Raw genomic sequence first — 16,570 nt, forward strand, 5'->3', positions numbered from 1 at the left:
GAGGAATGAAAGATGATAGTGGGTACAGATACACATTGCATAGGGCCAGCATCGGAAAGATGCAAACACAATGTTGAGGAAGTTTCTGTCTGTTGGCTTCTATATTCTCTGTGAAATTGGAGATGAGGTTATCCTCTGGGAGTTAGGAGAAAAGAGATGAGATTGAAAGCTTGGGGAGAGTGGTACAAGGATGGAAAATTTACAGAGAAGAAAGGCAAAGGGAACAGAAGGGTCGCTGGTTAGCGTTGAGGCCCAGCCAAGTTTGAGACCATGAATTCTTATTGGGTATAAGTATTGGCTTAGTAGTATAGCTGTATTAGGGATTGTTTCTCTGGTCAATAATTTTATTATCCCTTTTTTTTATTAAACGCAGTTTTTTTTTTCCTTTGAGGACTAAATATGATTGGAACATTCTTTAGTAGAATCCCTAAGTTATTCAAAATACTTCAGTTGGTACCTTACATGAGTTGCTTAGCTGAATTATGTAACACTTACTCATTACAGTAGCCCTTGTAAGTGTTGCTTTAGTAAGGTAACAAATCACCAGCAAACACTTACATGCTTTATGTTTTTGTTTTTTGTTTTACCTATACACAGGGGATTTTTTTCTGAAGAAAGCCATGTTATCTTGTGGTAGCACGATTATGCAAACAAGTTGCTCAGTGACAGTTTGGCTCAATGGGAGAAGCCATGCAATAATACTGCAGCCATTGCATAAGTACGAGCTAGCTTACAGTAAGACTGAAGAAAAAGTATATCACTTTGTAAAGCTAATATTCTGTGTGGCTAAACCCTGTTTGTTGTCTTTGAGTTGAAATCTATTGAAAAATTATTGAGAAGAAGTGTCATGGATCTAATGCGAAGAGGTTTTGAATTTCTCACTGAAGAAAAGCCCATCTTTTATTTTAAAAATTTACCAGATCAGTGTGAAAGCATTAACTAACTGGGTCATCTTTCTATTTATCAATTAGGAACGCTTGTGTTACAATTATTAAGTCATTTGAATTATGGGGATTTGATTAGGATTTGATTTAAGCTCTAGCTCTGTAGATGAAAAGAAATCATTTTGCTAAACTTATAAAATAAATAGTCCTTTGTCTCAGGGACGAACAGCTATTTCCCTAAACACCAGTTAAATTTGGAGTCTATTCAAATGATCAGCTATAATGTGAAAAAAATAATTGAGAGAGGACCGTCCTGCCCTACGCACTACGCTTTCATGCACGTAAAGGAAGATGTAAAGGCTGCACCAGACTGACTTCTCAGTTGTTGAGCTTGCAGTCAGATCTTTCTGGACTGGTTGTTCATATCTCCTTCCAGAAGAGGTAATAGATTACCTCTTCTTAATTTATTTTCTTGTTTATTTCTTTCCTTTTAAAAAATTTTCTTTGGTGAAGATAGAGAAGAACGCTTGAAACTTTAAGCAAGGAGTAAACTGTGTATATATATATATATATATATATATATATATATATATATATATGTAAAGAATGACAAATGCATTGAGTTGGTGAAGGCACAATGATCAAAAATATAAATTGAAATAAATATATGAATGGTAATTCATTCATGTGTGAAATATTAAGTAAATGAGTGTTTTTGGAGCCTTACTTGAAATAATGGAGTAGTCTGCAGCCTGTCCACTGGTGATGTCAACTTTATACCTCTCTGCTGGCTTCTCAGAAAATTTCTCTTGTTAACATGTGATGAAAAACTCAGTGCAAGGAGGATATAGTAGAACTAGCTACACTTAAGAATTAGTGAAATAAGGGGTACCTGGGTGGTTCAGTCAGTTAAGCGTCTGACTTCGGCTCAGGTCATGCTCTCACGGTTTGTGAGTTCAAATCCCACGTCAGGTTCTGTGCTGACAGCTCAGAGCCTGGAACCCTGCTTTGGATTCTGTGTCTCCCTCTGTCTCTGCTCCTCCCCCGCTTGTGCTCTGTGTCTCTCTCTCTCTCTCTCAAAAATAAATAAACATAAAAAAAAAGAATTAGTGAAATAATTGTTTTTCTACCTCTTTTTGTGACAATTCTTAGCTTTAGACACATCTGCAGAAGATTGCGAATTCCATCCTAATTTTCCTACCCTATCCAGCAGTCCTCTCTTGGGCTGCCTTTTCCTATTGCCTAGGTTTTTATGCTCAGGAAATCTCAACAAAACAATTTTGGAGGGTTAGTCTGGCATATAATTTATCATCTTGTGCATGCAAACCAAGTAATAATGACTTTAGGATTGTTTAGTGTTTTATCACTGCCTTTTGTTTTCTGCATTCACATAGTGTCTATCATATTCTTGGCTCTATTCCTTGTCCCACAGTCTGTTCTCCTCTATTCCAAATTAACTTTTTTTTTTAATGTTTTATTTATTATTGACAGAGAGAGACAGAGCATGAGCGGGGGAGGGGCAGAGAGAGAGGGAGACACAGAATCGGAAGCAGGCTCCAGGCTCTGAGCCGTCAGCCCAGAGCCCAACGCGGGGCTCAAACTCGTGAACCACGAGATCGTGACCTGAGCTGAAGTCGGACGCTTAACCGACTGAGCCATCCAGGCACCCCCAAGTTAACTTTTGACGCCAACTACATTATAGCACTTACCACCTTTGACCGTTAGATCCTAACCGTTTCTGCCTTCAAATTGGGCCATTCATCCATCTGTCCATCTATTATACATCCATTCACCACATATAGTGAACAAGACATAATCTTTGCCTTCAGGAGGTCTATAGTCTAGAAGAGGGCTCGGACCAGGTAGGTGCAGTACACTGTGGTAATTGCCGGGGTAGGGCTCAAGTCCAGAGGGTTTTGGGGAAGATACAGCAGGAGCACCAAACTGAGTCTTTTTAAAAAAAATTTTTTTTTTTTTAACGTTTATTTATTTTTTTGGGACAGAGAGAGACAGAGCATGAACGGGGGAGGGGCAGAGAGAGAGGGAGACACAGAATCAGTAACAGGCTCCAGGCTCTGAGCCATCAGCCCAGAGCCCGACGCGGGGCTCGAACTCACGGACCGCGAGATCGTGACCTGGCTGAAGTCGGACGCTTAACCGACTGCGCCACCCAGGCGCCCCTTTTTTTTTTTTTTTTTTGAATTTTTTTTTTTTTAACGAAACTGAGTCTTGAGGAATTGGAGTTCTTGAGAAAATGAAAAGCCAAGCTGAGGTCTGAAGCAGTTGTGGAAACTAACTAAGCAAGAAGCAGAGAAGGCACGTTCTGGGCACCAAAACCAACATTTGAAAATACCTGGGAGAGAAAAGTCTGTTTAAACACTGATAGGAAAAGTGGATAGAAAGGAAGAGGTGGGTTACTCAGGTGTCTGAAGGGTTCCTTTTCCTTACCGTGGTTCTGAGGGCAGAATTTTCAAGTCAGACAGACTAAGGTTTGAGTCCTTACTTGTGAGACCTTTCCTCATCATCCTATTTAAAATAGCTGCCTTCTTGTCCATTCTCTAGTCCCCTTTGTCACTTTATTTTTCTCTACTTATCACCATACGATGTACTTTATATTTTACTTGTTTATTTGTCCATTGTTCATCCCTCTCCCAATTGTAAATTTAATGTGAATCGTGATTCTTTTCACTATTTTATTCACCACTATAGCATCTGAAATAGTGTCCGCAGAAAGTAATTGATCCATAAATTTTTGTTGAAAAAATAAACTCAGTTCCCCTCTATTACTTTGTTATATGACTTTTGGCAACTTAACCACTCAAAGCCTTGATTTTCTCATTGGTTAAATAGGAATAACATCTAATGAGGAGGAAATGAAACAATTTATGTAAAATAGCCAGTATAATATGATTCTGCAATTCTCTGTGTGAAATCTTTGTGGACCAAATGTAGGTTGGAATTCAGAATTGTTCATATTTTAGGAAGATAGTAAGGAGCATATATTATACATTATATAGCAACACTTAACCTCTAGTGAGCAGCCCAGAACCTAATAGTAACGTTTCTGCAGCAACATATTCACACCTAAATGGGATAAATGAAAACCCTATAGCAGCTTCACATCCAATCAGGTCAAATTTTGCCTCTGAAAGAGTTCAGTCAGGTTTCTGCATCAAATTGGTTATAGAATAACTTTCGTTTTTCAGAGCTTTATGGATTTTGGAACATGGATATGTGATTGTGGACCTGTGCCTGACACACAGTAGGTGTTCTATAAATGTCCCCTTTCATTTTTTTTCTGTCACATAGTTTCTAAACATATCTGGGAGAATGGGTTCTACAAAGGCAGGAAGCATTCTCTGTTTTATTCACAAATATATCTCAAGTGCCCAGAACACTGTCTGTGACATAATTGGTGCTCAATAAATATTGCTGGTTAAACAAAGGAAATATCATGTTTATGGAATAAAATGTTAATAATTATTATCAAAGTAGAAACATCCAATTTTAATTATTTTTATCATAAAGAAGACCGCAAAACAGATTTTTGTTGATGTGTGATTATAAATAGATTTCTATAATCTTATACAGTGTCTTCTCTCTTTTTTTTTTTACTTTGTTCATTTAACAAATGTTGAATACTGTCATTATTTTTTTTTTTAAGTTTATTTATTTTGAGAGAGAGAGAGAGAGAGAGAGAGAGAGAGAGGAGCATGTGTGAGGGAGGGGCAGCGAGAGAGGGAGAGAGAGAGAATCCCAAGCAGGATCCGTGCTGTCAGCACAGAGCCCAAAGTGGGGCTCGATCTCATGAGCCATGAGATCATGACCTGAGTTGAAATCAAGAGTCAGGTGCTTAATCAACTGAGCCACCTGGGTGCCCCTGAATGCGATCATTATAAAAGGAGGGCAAAGGCTCATTTATTCCAGAAATATTTACTGAGAACCTATCCTGTATCAAGCACTGTGATGGCTTATAGGTTCAGTAGTAAAATAAGATCAATCATGTCTCAGAACTTTAAGTCACTCTGCAGTTCTTTAGCTGCCAGTGAACAATTATTTCTTAGCTCTTTATCCTGTTGCTACTTCAGGCGACTCACACATGGAACACATCTAAAGTCATACAGTACTCCACAGAAGATGTTTAAAATGTTACTGTATTCTAGTGAAGGAAAATTAGTAAGTTTGGGGGAGAATATTAACATTTAAAAGTATTAGTGTTCTCTGCTCCAGTCAGAGTATTTTATTTCTTCGTATTCTTTAAAGACTGTGGGCTTAAATCTGTTAACACCTTTAGTTAGCTATGTCAGTAATCTTTAAAAGTATGCTCATCAGAATGAAAATTGGGTGTAACAAACATTTTTGGGTCCTGTGATGTACATTATTATGAGGTTTTATCTTTCTTAGAGTGACACAGATGAGTTCTCTTTAGAATAGCCAAACTGAGTTAATTTGCATTGACGTTGAAACCATAGAGTACTTGTAATTGTTTTATATGCACTAAATATTGCTGTGATATTTGGTGAGGTCTGCATTATGTGACAATAGAACTCTTGGAATGCAGTGTGTATTAAATTAACCTTAGCTACGACATACTTGGGAAAAGTTTTGGAATTTCTTGGTGCACTTAAGAGTACTATAAAATTATTCTCACTCTCTCATTCTAGCTTCAGTGTGTGCTCTGTCCTTCATCCATGATTGTTACGGGCTTTGCTACTTCTCTGTAGTTGGGATAAAATGCACCAAGGACATTCTCATGGCCAACTCTCCATAGGCTGGAGAGGTTAAGGGAATGGTCTGTGGTCAAAAAAGAGAATGAAGCAATAACCTTTAACGGGATAAGCTATCATTTGATACTGAGGAAATAGTCCACAGACAGTTCTTCTTAGTATTCTAATAAGTAAAAAATTAGAGATATTTCCTGAAGTTCTTCCTTGAAATTTACTTTATAACACACTCTCTTGTTCACAGCATAAACAAATGTAAAAATTACTATGAAGTACTTGGAGTTACCAAAGATGCTGGTGATGAAGATTTGAAAAAAGCTTATAGAAAGCTTGCTTTGAAGTTTCATCCAGACAAAAACCATGCACCTGGAGCAACAGATGCTTTTAAAAGTAAAGTAAACCTTTTAAAGCAGTTTTACTAAGCTCTTTGTAGAATCCACTTTACAGTGTTTTAGAATATTAAATTCTGCCTTTAGACTGGTTCATTTAGAAGCCAGCTTAAGCAAGTGTCCTCAAAATCCTTTAAAACTTTATTATTAATTTGTTATACCAAGAGCCAAACAAATACAGTGTGGCTTCACAAGAGCAAAATGCCAGTTTGGGCGAAGTCGTAAGTAACTTTTCTAGATAATCATGCATGCTTTCTAGTTTACTACACTAGTGTGTGGTATACATAAGCTTCTAGTGCATTACCATCTGCTTCCAAGGGTACTGAAACAAAACATAGCTTTTGCGAGTTTTTAGGATAATAGAGACTGTCTAAAATTGGGAAATTGCTTGGGAATTTCTGTTTGCCCAGTGTTGTTATATTTCTGTTAACTGGCCAATTTTTGCATTTTTTTGTATGTGGTTCTAACTATGGTGATTTTTTTTTTTCTTTTTAAGAATTAGTATCTTGGGGCACCTGGCTGGCTCAGTTGGTGGAGTATGCAACTCTTGATCTTGGGGTCATGAATCTGAGTCCCACCTTGGGCATAGAGCTTACTTAAAAAAGTCTTTTTCCTTTTGCCTACTCATTCTTCCTCATTTTCTTAATATTATTTCAAGGTTTTTTGTGGTTGTTGTTGCCGGTTTCATGAATGAATGTCACCTCATTTTATAATTTCGTATTTTGTTACATGCAATTTGTTCATAGTAGTTAACTTCTAATTCATAGGAAAATGCTTAAATTTGTCATTGCCCCCAGGAGCCTGGTGGCTTGGTCGGTTAAGTGTCTGACTTCAGCTCAGGTCATGATTTTGCGGTTTGCGGGTTTGAGCCCCACGTCGGGCTCTGTGATGACAGCTCAGAGCCTGGAGCCTGCTTTGGATTCTGTGTCTCTCTCTCTGCCCTTCCCTTGCTTGTGCTCTGCCTCTCTCTCTCTCTCTCAAAAATAAACAAACATAAAAAATTTTTTTTAAAAATTTGTGATTGTTCTTCTTGAGAATTAGGCATTTTTACAGTCAGCATATCATGTTTGCAGTGAAACGCTGGGGTCTTGGAATAACAGGATGGAGACACTAATTTTTAAAATGCTCCTAAAACATAGATGATTCCATTGGTCTTTCACAAAATACTGTTGATATTATTTACAAAACAGTTTTATTTCTTGAAGGAAGCTGCCAAGTCCAGTGTATTTTGGCAATTAATATATTCCAATAAAAGCAGCTGCCAAAGTGGTGCCGGTAGAAGTAAAATATCCCTGTGACACTGAGCACCTTCTCTGTTTTCTTCAGTTAAAAGTGGCATCTTGAAAATAGAGAAAATGTTTCTTTACTCCAAAGCACTAACTTTAGCACATAATGTGGAAAAAAAATAATTTTTTTTTCCACATTATGAATTAAAATCATTTAATTTAAAATTGTTGTTGTTGTTTTCAGTTTTATTTAAGTAATCTCTACACCCAACATGGGGCTCAAACTCATGACTCTGAGATCAAGAGTCACACGGTCTTCCAACTGAGCCAGCCAAGCACCCCAAATTGTTGGTGCTTTTAAATAGTGAAAAATATCTTGGCAGTGAGTTATTTGCATGTTTGTGATCTGCTAAGTGATTCCAGTTTTAATTCTTCATTAATATTAAAAATGTTAAATTGCTCGTTCCTCTCACTTCATATTGAAGTCGTGTTAGCATTATTAGTCTTGAAATAACAGTGAGTGGATCTACCAATATTTTTACATGTTATGTTACATTTCGAAGGGGTGAGCAGCATAAACGTCACTCCAGCTAGACATTCGGAAGGAACTTGACAAAGGTGATTATACTTTGATGTGGTACATTTCAGAGTCTAATGCTCCGCTTTGTAAACTAGAAACTTAATATTTATCAACATGCTGGGAGGTGGTTCCTCTCTAGAGGAGAGGCTCACATTATTCAGTACACAGGAGGTTATCTGTAAATCAGAATGCCAATTTATTAATCCCAAAGAGGATCAGAATAGGGAATTGGTTGATGAGCGCGTTTTTCATTGAGTGGGTGGAAAACTAGGTTGTAATTCACAGATGCTTGGTGTGCAGAGGTAGTTAATTAGAAGACATTACGGCTAGTGTCATCATACAGAAATCATTTATTCAGCACCCAGGATCTTTTCATTATCTTCTGAATCCTCTTAAGTTTATTTATTTATTTTGAGAGAGAGAGCAGGGGAGGGGCAGGGAGAGAGAGGGAGAGAGAGAATCTCAAGCAGTCTCTGCACTGTCAGCACGGAGCCCAACGAAAGGCTCGATCTCATGGCCTGAGCCAAAACCAAGAGTCGGTCACTTAACAGACTGAGCCACACAGGCGCCCCTCATTTTATTTTATTTTTAACCAATTGATCCTAACTTCTGTTTTTGGGATACTAAGCTGTTTGTTTTAAGCAAATATTAATAGTTTTTTCTTTTGTATGAAAGGTAAGTATAGATTGATTGCTCTGTAACTGCCAAAAGACATTTTACAGAAGATGGACACCATTTGCTTTTTATTTCCTTCAAGAATAAAAAAGAGGAGGTAATCAGTTTCGGGAATTAAATTAGAGAGAAGAGATATTTTCATTTGTGTGGGTCTTTTGTTTTGTTTTGTTTTTTAAATAAGCTCAATGCCCAATGTGGGGCTTGAACTCACGATCAAGAGTCACACACTTTACTGGGTGAGCCAGCCAGGTACCCCTTCATTTGTGTGTTTTGTAAAGCTTTAAAAATAAAAGATAGGTTGCTATCAAGGAGGATAGACTAAACGAACTCTTAAGTTCTTTACAGTTAGGATTGTAACTGAAGTTTCTCAAAGCAGGGAATATTTTGTTTACATCTAGAGAGTAAATTGCACAGTATATATGAACATACTTTAAAAAAATATTTGAATGAAATGGATCCCTTTCCTTCTGTCTGATGTGGATGTCTTCAAAATATACCCCGTCTACTTTATCTTCAAAGACTCCCAAGTATTTCAGAGACCGTTTGAACAATACCTATACTGTATATATAGTTATACACCCTGACCAAGTAGAGTTTATTCCAAGAATGCAAGGCTGATGTTTGAAAAATCAGTCAGTGTGACCCACTATATTAACAGGCTAAAGAAGAAAAATCTCATGATTGTATCAATCAGTGTGGGAAAAGCATTTGAAAAATTTCACCACTCATTTGTGATAAAAATTAACAGAAAAAAAGCCCTGACAGAATAAATAGGAATAGAAAGGCCTTGCGTCAAATTGATAAAAGAGCAACTACAGAAAACACTATACTTAATGGTAAAAGACTGAATGCTTCCCCCCAAGATTGAGAACAAAGCTAGAATGTTTCCTTTCACCACACTTATTCAGTATAGTGTTGGAAATTCTAGTCAGTGCATTAAGGTGAGAAAATAAAAGAGATAAATATTATAGGAAAGAGATAAAACTGTCCCTGTTTACAAATGATCTAATTATAAAAAATCTCAAGAATGTACCTCACCCCCAAATTTTTAGAATCGATATATATATTCTGCAAGATTTTAGGATACAAAAAGCAGTTTTTCTCTTTAGAAATATTTGGTACATTTCAGTATACTAGCAGTGAATATATAGATACAAATTAAAAATTCATTAAATTAGTAATCAGAAACTCCCAAAAAGAAATCAGATGCCTTTCCTGGAGAATCCTACAGAACTTTTAAAGAAAAATTTAAACTAATTCTACGGTCTCTTCCTGAAAATAGAATCAATGTAATCAAACACATACACACAAGAAATACTTAGGTGTAAATTTAACAAACCTTTTACAGGATTTTTATGCTGAATGCTATTTAATACTAGTGAAAGAAATCAGAGAAGATGTAAATAAATGGAACAATATATCATGTTCATGGATTGGAAGACAGCATAGTAAAGATGTCAGGTGTCATCAAATTGATATGCGTATTTAACACAGTTCCTGTCAAAATCCTAGGAAGCCTTTTTTTTTTGTAGATTAAAGTAAGTTTGCTCTAGAACTCATATGGAAAGATAAAGAACCTGAATAAATAAGAACAATTTACTAAAAGAATGGAGTGGAGTCATCAGTTTATCTAATTTCAGGGCTAACTTTATAGCTACAGTGGTCAAAAGAGTGTGGTATTGGCAGAGGGATAGACAAATAGATTAGTGGAACAGCATGGGAAGCCCCGATATTGACCCATACAAATATACCTAACTGGCTTTTGACAAAGGTGCAAAAGCAATTTAACAGAGGAAGGATAGACTTTTCAGCAAATGGTTTTGGAGCAATTAGATATTCATAGTTGAAAAGAGTTAACTTTGACCTAAATCTTATACTTTTTACAAGAATGAACTTGAAATAAATCATAAACTATAAAACGCTTTTTAACTCTTAGCAAAAATCATGGGAGCAAATCTTTAGGATCTTAGGCTAGACAATAATTTCTTATACTTAACACCAAAAGCACAGCTTATAAAAGGAAAAGTTGATAATTTGGATTTCATAATTTTTTTTTTTTTTAAAGTTTGCTCTGTAGAGACCTTATGAAGGATGAAAAGACAAATACCAGGATGGGAGAAAATATTTGCCAAACACATATCTGGAAAAGACTACTATCTAAAATATATAAAGAACTCCTCAGACTCAAAAATTTAAAAACAGACAATTCAATAAAGAAAATGAGTAAAAGACATTTCACTGAAGATGACAAATGGAAAGATACAAATGGAAAATAAGCAATGAAAAGATATTTAACATCATTCATTAGCCTTTAGAGATAGTGTAAAGTAAAACCAAATGAGATATCACTGATGACTAAAATAAAAAATAGTGACGGGGCACCTCAGCGGCTCAGTTGGTTAAGCCGCCAACTTCGGCTCAGGTCATGATCTCATAGTTCATGAGTTCAAGCCCCACGTCTGGCTCTGTGATGACAGCTCTGAGCCTGGAGGCTACTTCAGATTCTGTGTCTCCCTCTCTCTCTGCGCTTCCCCTATTTGCTCTGTCTGTCTCTCTCTCTCTCTCTCTCTCTCTCTCTCTCAAAAATAAATAAAACGTTAAAGAAATTAAAAAAAAAAAGTGACAACATCTTTGGTGTTAGATGTGGATGTGGAGAAATTGGATCACTCATACATGGTGGATGGGATGTAACATGACACAGTCATTCTGTAAAATGGTTAGTTTGGCAGGTTCTCGAAAAACTAAATATTCAGCGACCATACAACCCAGCAGTTGCGTTCCTGGACATTTATCCTAGAGAAATGAAAGTTTATGTTCACACGTAAACCTGTACATGAATGTAAATAGCATTTTTATTCATAATACCAAAAACTAGAAACAACCCATTCAGTGGGTGAATGACGAAACAAACAGTGGGACATCCATACCATGAAGTACTACTCATCAATGAGAAGGAATGAACTGTAGTAGTCCCTTCTTACCTGCAGGGGTTATGTTCCAAGACCCCCAGTGGACTTTTGAAACCACAGATAGTACTGAACCCTGTATATACTGTGTTTTTTTTTTTTTTCTATACATACATACCTGTGATAAAGTGTAATTTTATAAATTAGGCACAGTAAGATATTAACAACAATAACAATAAAATACAATTTTAACAACATACTATAATGAAAGTTACGTAAATGTGGTGTCTCTCTCCCCCTCTCTCTCTCTCTCTCTCTCTCTAAATATCTTATTATTGTACTGCATTCACCCTTGTTGTGATGATGTGAGATGATGAAATGCCTACATGATAAGATGAAGTGAGATGAGTGAGGTAGGCATAGTGATGCAGCATCAGGCTACTATTGACATCTGATGATAAGTCAGAAGGAGGATCATCTGCTTCCACACCATGGTTAAGGGTAACTGAAACCATGGATTGGAGGTAAAGGAGAGACTATGGTTTTGGCTTACCTAACAACCTGGATTGATCGCCAAAGAATTATGCTAATTGAGAAAAGCCAATCCCAAATGGTTTCATTCCATTTATATGCTGTATTATTTTTCTTATATAATATTCCTGAAATGCCAAAAATACAGAACTAGAGACTAGATTAGTGGTCGTTAGGGATTAAAGAGGGGATGGAAGGGAAGGAAATGGGTGTGGTTTTACAAGGGCAATGAGAGGATGCTAGTGGAAATGTCCGATATCCTGATTATATCAGTATCGATATCCTATTTGTGATAGTACTTTAATTTTACAAGATATTGCTCTTGGAGAAATTCGGTAGCAGGTACAAAGGATCTCTCTGTATTATTTCTTACAACCTCATGTAAGTTTAAAGTTACCTCAGAATGAAAGTTTGATAAGGGGCGCCTGGGTGGCTCAGTCAGTTAAAATCTGACTTCCGCTCAAGTCATAATCTCACGGTTCGTGAGTTCAAGCTCCACTTCGGGTGAGCTCTTGTCCCACTTTGGGTGAGCGGGAGCCCCACTTTGGGTTAGCCCCACTTCTCTCTCTCTCTCTCTGGCCCTCATGGGATATTCTCTCTCTCTGTCTCTCTCCCTCCCTCTCCCCCTCCACTGTCTCTCTCTCTCTCTCTCTCTCTCTCTCTCTCTCTCTGCCTCTCATGGGATTCTCTTTCTCTCTCTCCCTCTCTCTCTGCCCCTCACTCACTTGAGCCCTCTTTCTCTCTCTAAGAAAAAAAAAAAAAAAGAATAAAAGTTAAATTAAAGAGAAGAGAATATGGTGGAAGGTACCTTTGGTGAAGTAAGTGAGACTGGGGTAGAAATGTATTTTGTACAGCTTTTGAATACCAAAATAAATTTTGGGCTTAATTTTTTAGGTAATAAGGAACTGAAAAACAATTTTTATTATGGGTATAGAACAAAGTAAATGAACAGAAAATTAGAATAGATAAATTGTCTTACATATACAATTATGGGTTATGACAGTATTTCACATAGATTTTCTAAAATAGCTTGCTGTTTGGAAATTACTTTTTTAAAAAATAAAACCTGTTTTAAAATAGGATTGAGATGCCAATATATCAATGATTTAAAAAGTAACAGCATTATGAAATTACTTGGAATAGTCTATTTGTATATAGACTGATATTATTGGAAGTACAACTGATATTACTGGAAGTACAACTTTGGCAGATATTGATAGATATGCTTCTCTTTTAGGTATGGTTTAATACCTTGGTGTTGTTTGTAAGTACATTGTTTGGATCTCTGATCATGCTTTCCCGTTAGAGCAACATTATAAATCGTGGCTATATTTCTGAGTCATAGATCTATTTGAGAATCTAAAGAAAGGTTTGGATTATCTCCTTAGATAAATGGACCATCAAACTAATTTTTCATATACTGGGATTCACAGATTAATTCACAGATTAATTTCAGTGTGATATCTAATCATCCAAAAATAACTATCTAATGAGCATCTATTTGCTTGCACAGTACCTATGGCAGCTGCCACATGGGACCCAAAAAGTGTTTTTAAAATACCCCATATTGCAAAAGGTTTACAATCAACTTTAAGAAGCAAGCTGTATTTATGAAATGATTATTAGAAGTGTCAGAATGAGAATAGGGTAATTCCTGCTTGGATCAAAGCATTACAGCTTTTGTAAATTACCTCAAAAAGACATTTTTGTAACCAACATACCATTGCCTCTTTTGGACGTGGGAGTATGAGAAGGGAAATAGAATTCTTTATAAATAAATACCACAAACTTAGTGAAGTGAGATAGGAACACTAGAGACCATCTGGATCCATTCAGAAGCAAATTCAGATTTTACAAGTGCACCATGGGGATACTGCAGTGAAAACATAGACATTGTCCATACCCTCATGGAGTTTCCAGTGTTAAGAGGAATAAATTGTTCATGAATAGAATGAAAAATAGCACATTGTGGGCTGGCATGTGCAACAGTGTAGGTTGCATAGAGTATACTTACTGCGCTAACATTTTGACCTTGAACAAGTTTCTTAACCTTTTTGAGGCTCAGGAGGCTCATCTGTAATTTAGGGATAATAATGAATAATGTAATAAGATACTGTGTTCAAAGCCTGGCAGTTGGTCACTACTGTTACTATTATTGGTTTGAGTAGCTCTAATGAATGACTAAATTAGGGTATTCAAAAGGAAGAAGTAGGATATTAGGGGATGGACCATTAGTAGTAAGAAAGCAGGATGTACATTCCTTTATATGCAAGATAGTAAGGAGACTTACCATCTCATAAAAATTTGAATGGGAGGTAATAATATGTGTAATGGCAGGCAATGTATGTCTTTTTAAAAAATATATACGAAAATAAGTTATTAACTGTTTTACTATTTCTTGATTAGCCTTAAGTAGGATTTGTTGGTTTTTTTTTGTTTCTTGTCTGTATATGTGGGGGTTTTTTTGTTTGTTTTTCGGTTAACATGGCAGTAGCTTTTATATGGGGAAGTCTTTTATAGTATAAAAACTTTGCTTACCAACTGTTACTCATTACCTTTTCAGAGATTGGAAATGCTTATGCTGTTTTAAGCAATCCAGAAAAACGAAAACAATATGACCTCACGGGCAATGAAGAACAAGCATGTAATCACCAGAACAATGGTAGATTTAATTTCCATAGAGGTTGTGAAGCTGATATAACTCCAGAAGACTTGTTTAATATATTCTTTGGTGGTGGATTTCCTTCAGGTATTTTAATGTTAGTTATAAATATTATATTTAATGAAGCTAGAGATTCTCACCTCCAATTAGGCTACGTAGAGATTTATCTACTTTCTCTGCTACATTTCTTATTATGTATTATGTATTATGATCCTCCGATGACTTTTCATGAAGGTAGAAAAAAATGTTAGATTTATTACCTTCAATGTAAGTCTGACTTTTTTCTAGAACATGTTTTAATTTTTTTAAAAAAGAAATGAGTACAGATATTCTCTATTTTATATAAAGCTGAAGAAAGGATATATAAATAGGAGATCCAGTGGCAGTGTCTTAATTAAGTGCTATTACAATTACAGGAGGTATCATATACCCTAGATGACAATTTGACATTGGTTCTCTGAAGATCTTTGTAGACATTTCATTCATCGCATTATAAATTGCTAGTTTAGGGGCGCCTGGGTGGCGCAGTCGGTTGAGCGTCCGACTTCAGCCAGGTCACCATCTCGCGGTCCGTGAGTTCGAGCCCCGCGTCGGGCTCTGGGCTGATGGCTCAGAGCCTGGAGCCTGTTTCCGATTCTGTGTCTCCCTCTCTCTCTGCCCCTCCCCCGTTCATGCTCTGTCTCTCTCTGTCCCAAAAATAAATAAACATTGGAAAAAATAAATAAATAAATAAATTGCTAGTTTGGATATATGTAGAGGTACTTTTCATTGAAATATTAAAATGTTTGATTCATAGGTTATATATAAAGTAAGTGGGTTTTTAAAATTATTTTAAGATAGGGGCGCCTGGGTGGCTCAGTCGGTTAAGCATCCAACTTCGGCTCAGGTCACGATCTCGCGGTCTGTGAGTTCGAGCCCCGCTTCGGGCTCTGGGCTGATGGCTCAGAGCCTGGAGCCTGCTTCCGATTCTGTGTCTCCCTCTCTTTCTGCCCCTCCCCCGTTCATGCTCTGTCTCTCTCTGTCTCAAAAATAAATAAAAAACATTAAAAAAAAATTTTTAAAAATAAAATAAAATTATTTTAAGATAGAAATAATTGGTTGAATTAGGCTATCAAAGTAAAATATTGTAGAAGTACTACTAAATGAATAGATTTTATAGTACCAGCATAAGTTGTATTGAATGCTACTTTATTTACTATGAGTTGTGTGAGAATTAATGTTCTCTAACTGTATAGCTCCTGTAAGATAGTTAAAATTATAGCTCCAGTAATGTTGACATCATTTATTTAAGGTACTAAGTTAAACATTCGATTCAAAATTAGGAGAATCTTCATGAATGTAGCAATATAATTTGGCCTGATGGCCCTGCCTGAATATTATTGAGAAAGATTGTGGTCGTTGACAGGGCATTTTGTAAAGCATCCTTGAAGGAAAGAGAATGTGTAAATGCAAATTAATGAATGAAAATACAACATGTATTTTGACATATTATGACGTATAATTACTTCTCACAGAAAAGTTATCCAGACTAGTAATTTTGATGGTAAATATGTAGGAACAATCAAGAATCTTTCGGGTTAATAGTCAAGTTTCAGATAGTTGAGTTACAGTTCTTTTGCTTGTTATGACATAATTTACTTTGTCAGAGGTAGCTCTTTCTGATTGGTCACCTTATTTGAAAACAACCTGATTGTCTATCAGCAGGAGAATACTTGAATAAATTGTGGTTCACCTCTACCATATTCTATTATACAGCTGTTTGTTTTTTTGTTTTTAATAAGTTCTAGCACTGTCTTGATTTCTAGAGGTATTTGTGATTCATTGATAAATGCAGAAAGCAGAGTTTGAGAGTAAGACCCAAGATTTGTAAAAACAACCAACCACAACAAAGTCCTCTATGGATGCAATATTAGGGAGGACTCTTATTTAGGTTTTCATAAAGAACTTCCGTCTCCAAGGAAGCAAAGTCTGGGAAGGATCATTGCTGTTTCTA

The 16,570-nt window shown here is 36.3% G+C and overlaps 1 protein-coding gene across 2 annotated transcripts in view; it reads left to right on the forward strand.

Annotated features, from left to right (window-relative positions):
* Positions 1 to 16,570, forward strand: part of DNAJB14 (DnaJ heat shock protein family (Hsp40) member B14) — a 47,419-nt gene that overhangs the window by 19,365 nt on the left and 11,484 nt on the right. For both annotated transcript variants that reach the window (XM_025921924.2, XM_025921923.2), the window contains 2 exons: positions 5,853 to 5,998; positions 14,479 to 14,664. In XM_025921924.2, the coding sequence (XP_025777709.1) occupies positions 5,853 to 5,998; positions 14,479 to 14,664 (332 nt within the window). The remainder of the gene's footprint in view (positions 1 to 5,852; positions 5,999 to 14,478; positions 14,665 to 16,570) is intronic.

The sequence above is a fragment of the Puma concolor genome, chromosome B1 (assembly GCF_028749965.1).
Source record: "Puma concolor isolate L17-30 chromosome B1, mPumCon1.1.hap2, whole genome shotgun sequence".
Lineage (NCBI taxonomy): Eukaryota > Metazoa > Chordata > Mammalia > Carnivora > Felidae > Puma > Puma concolor.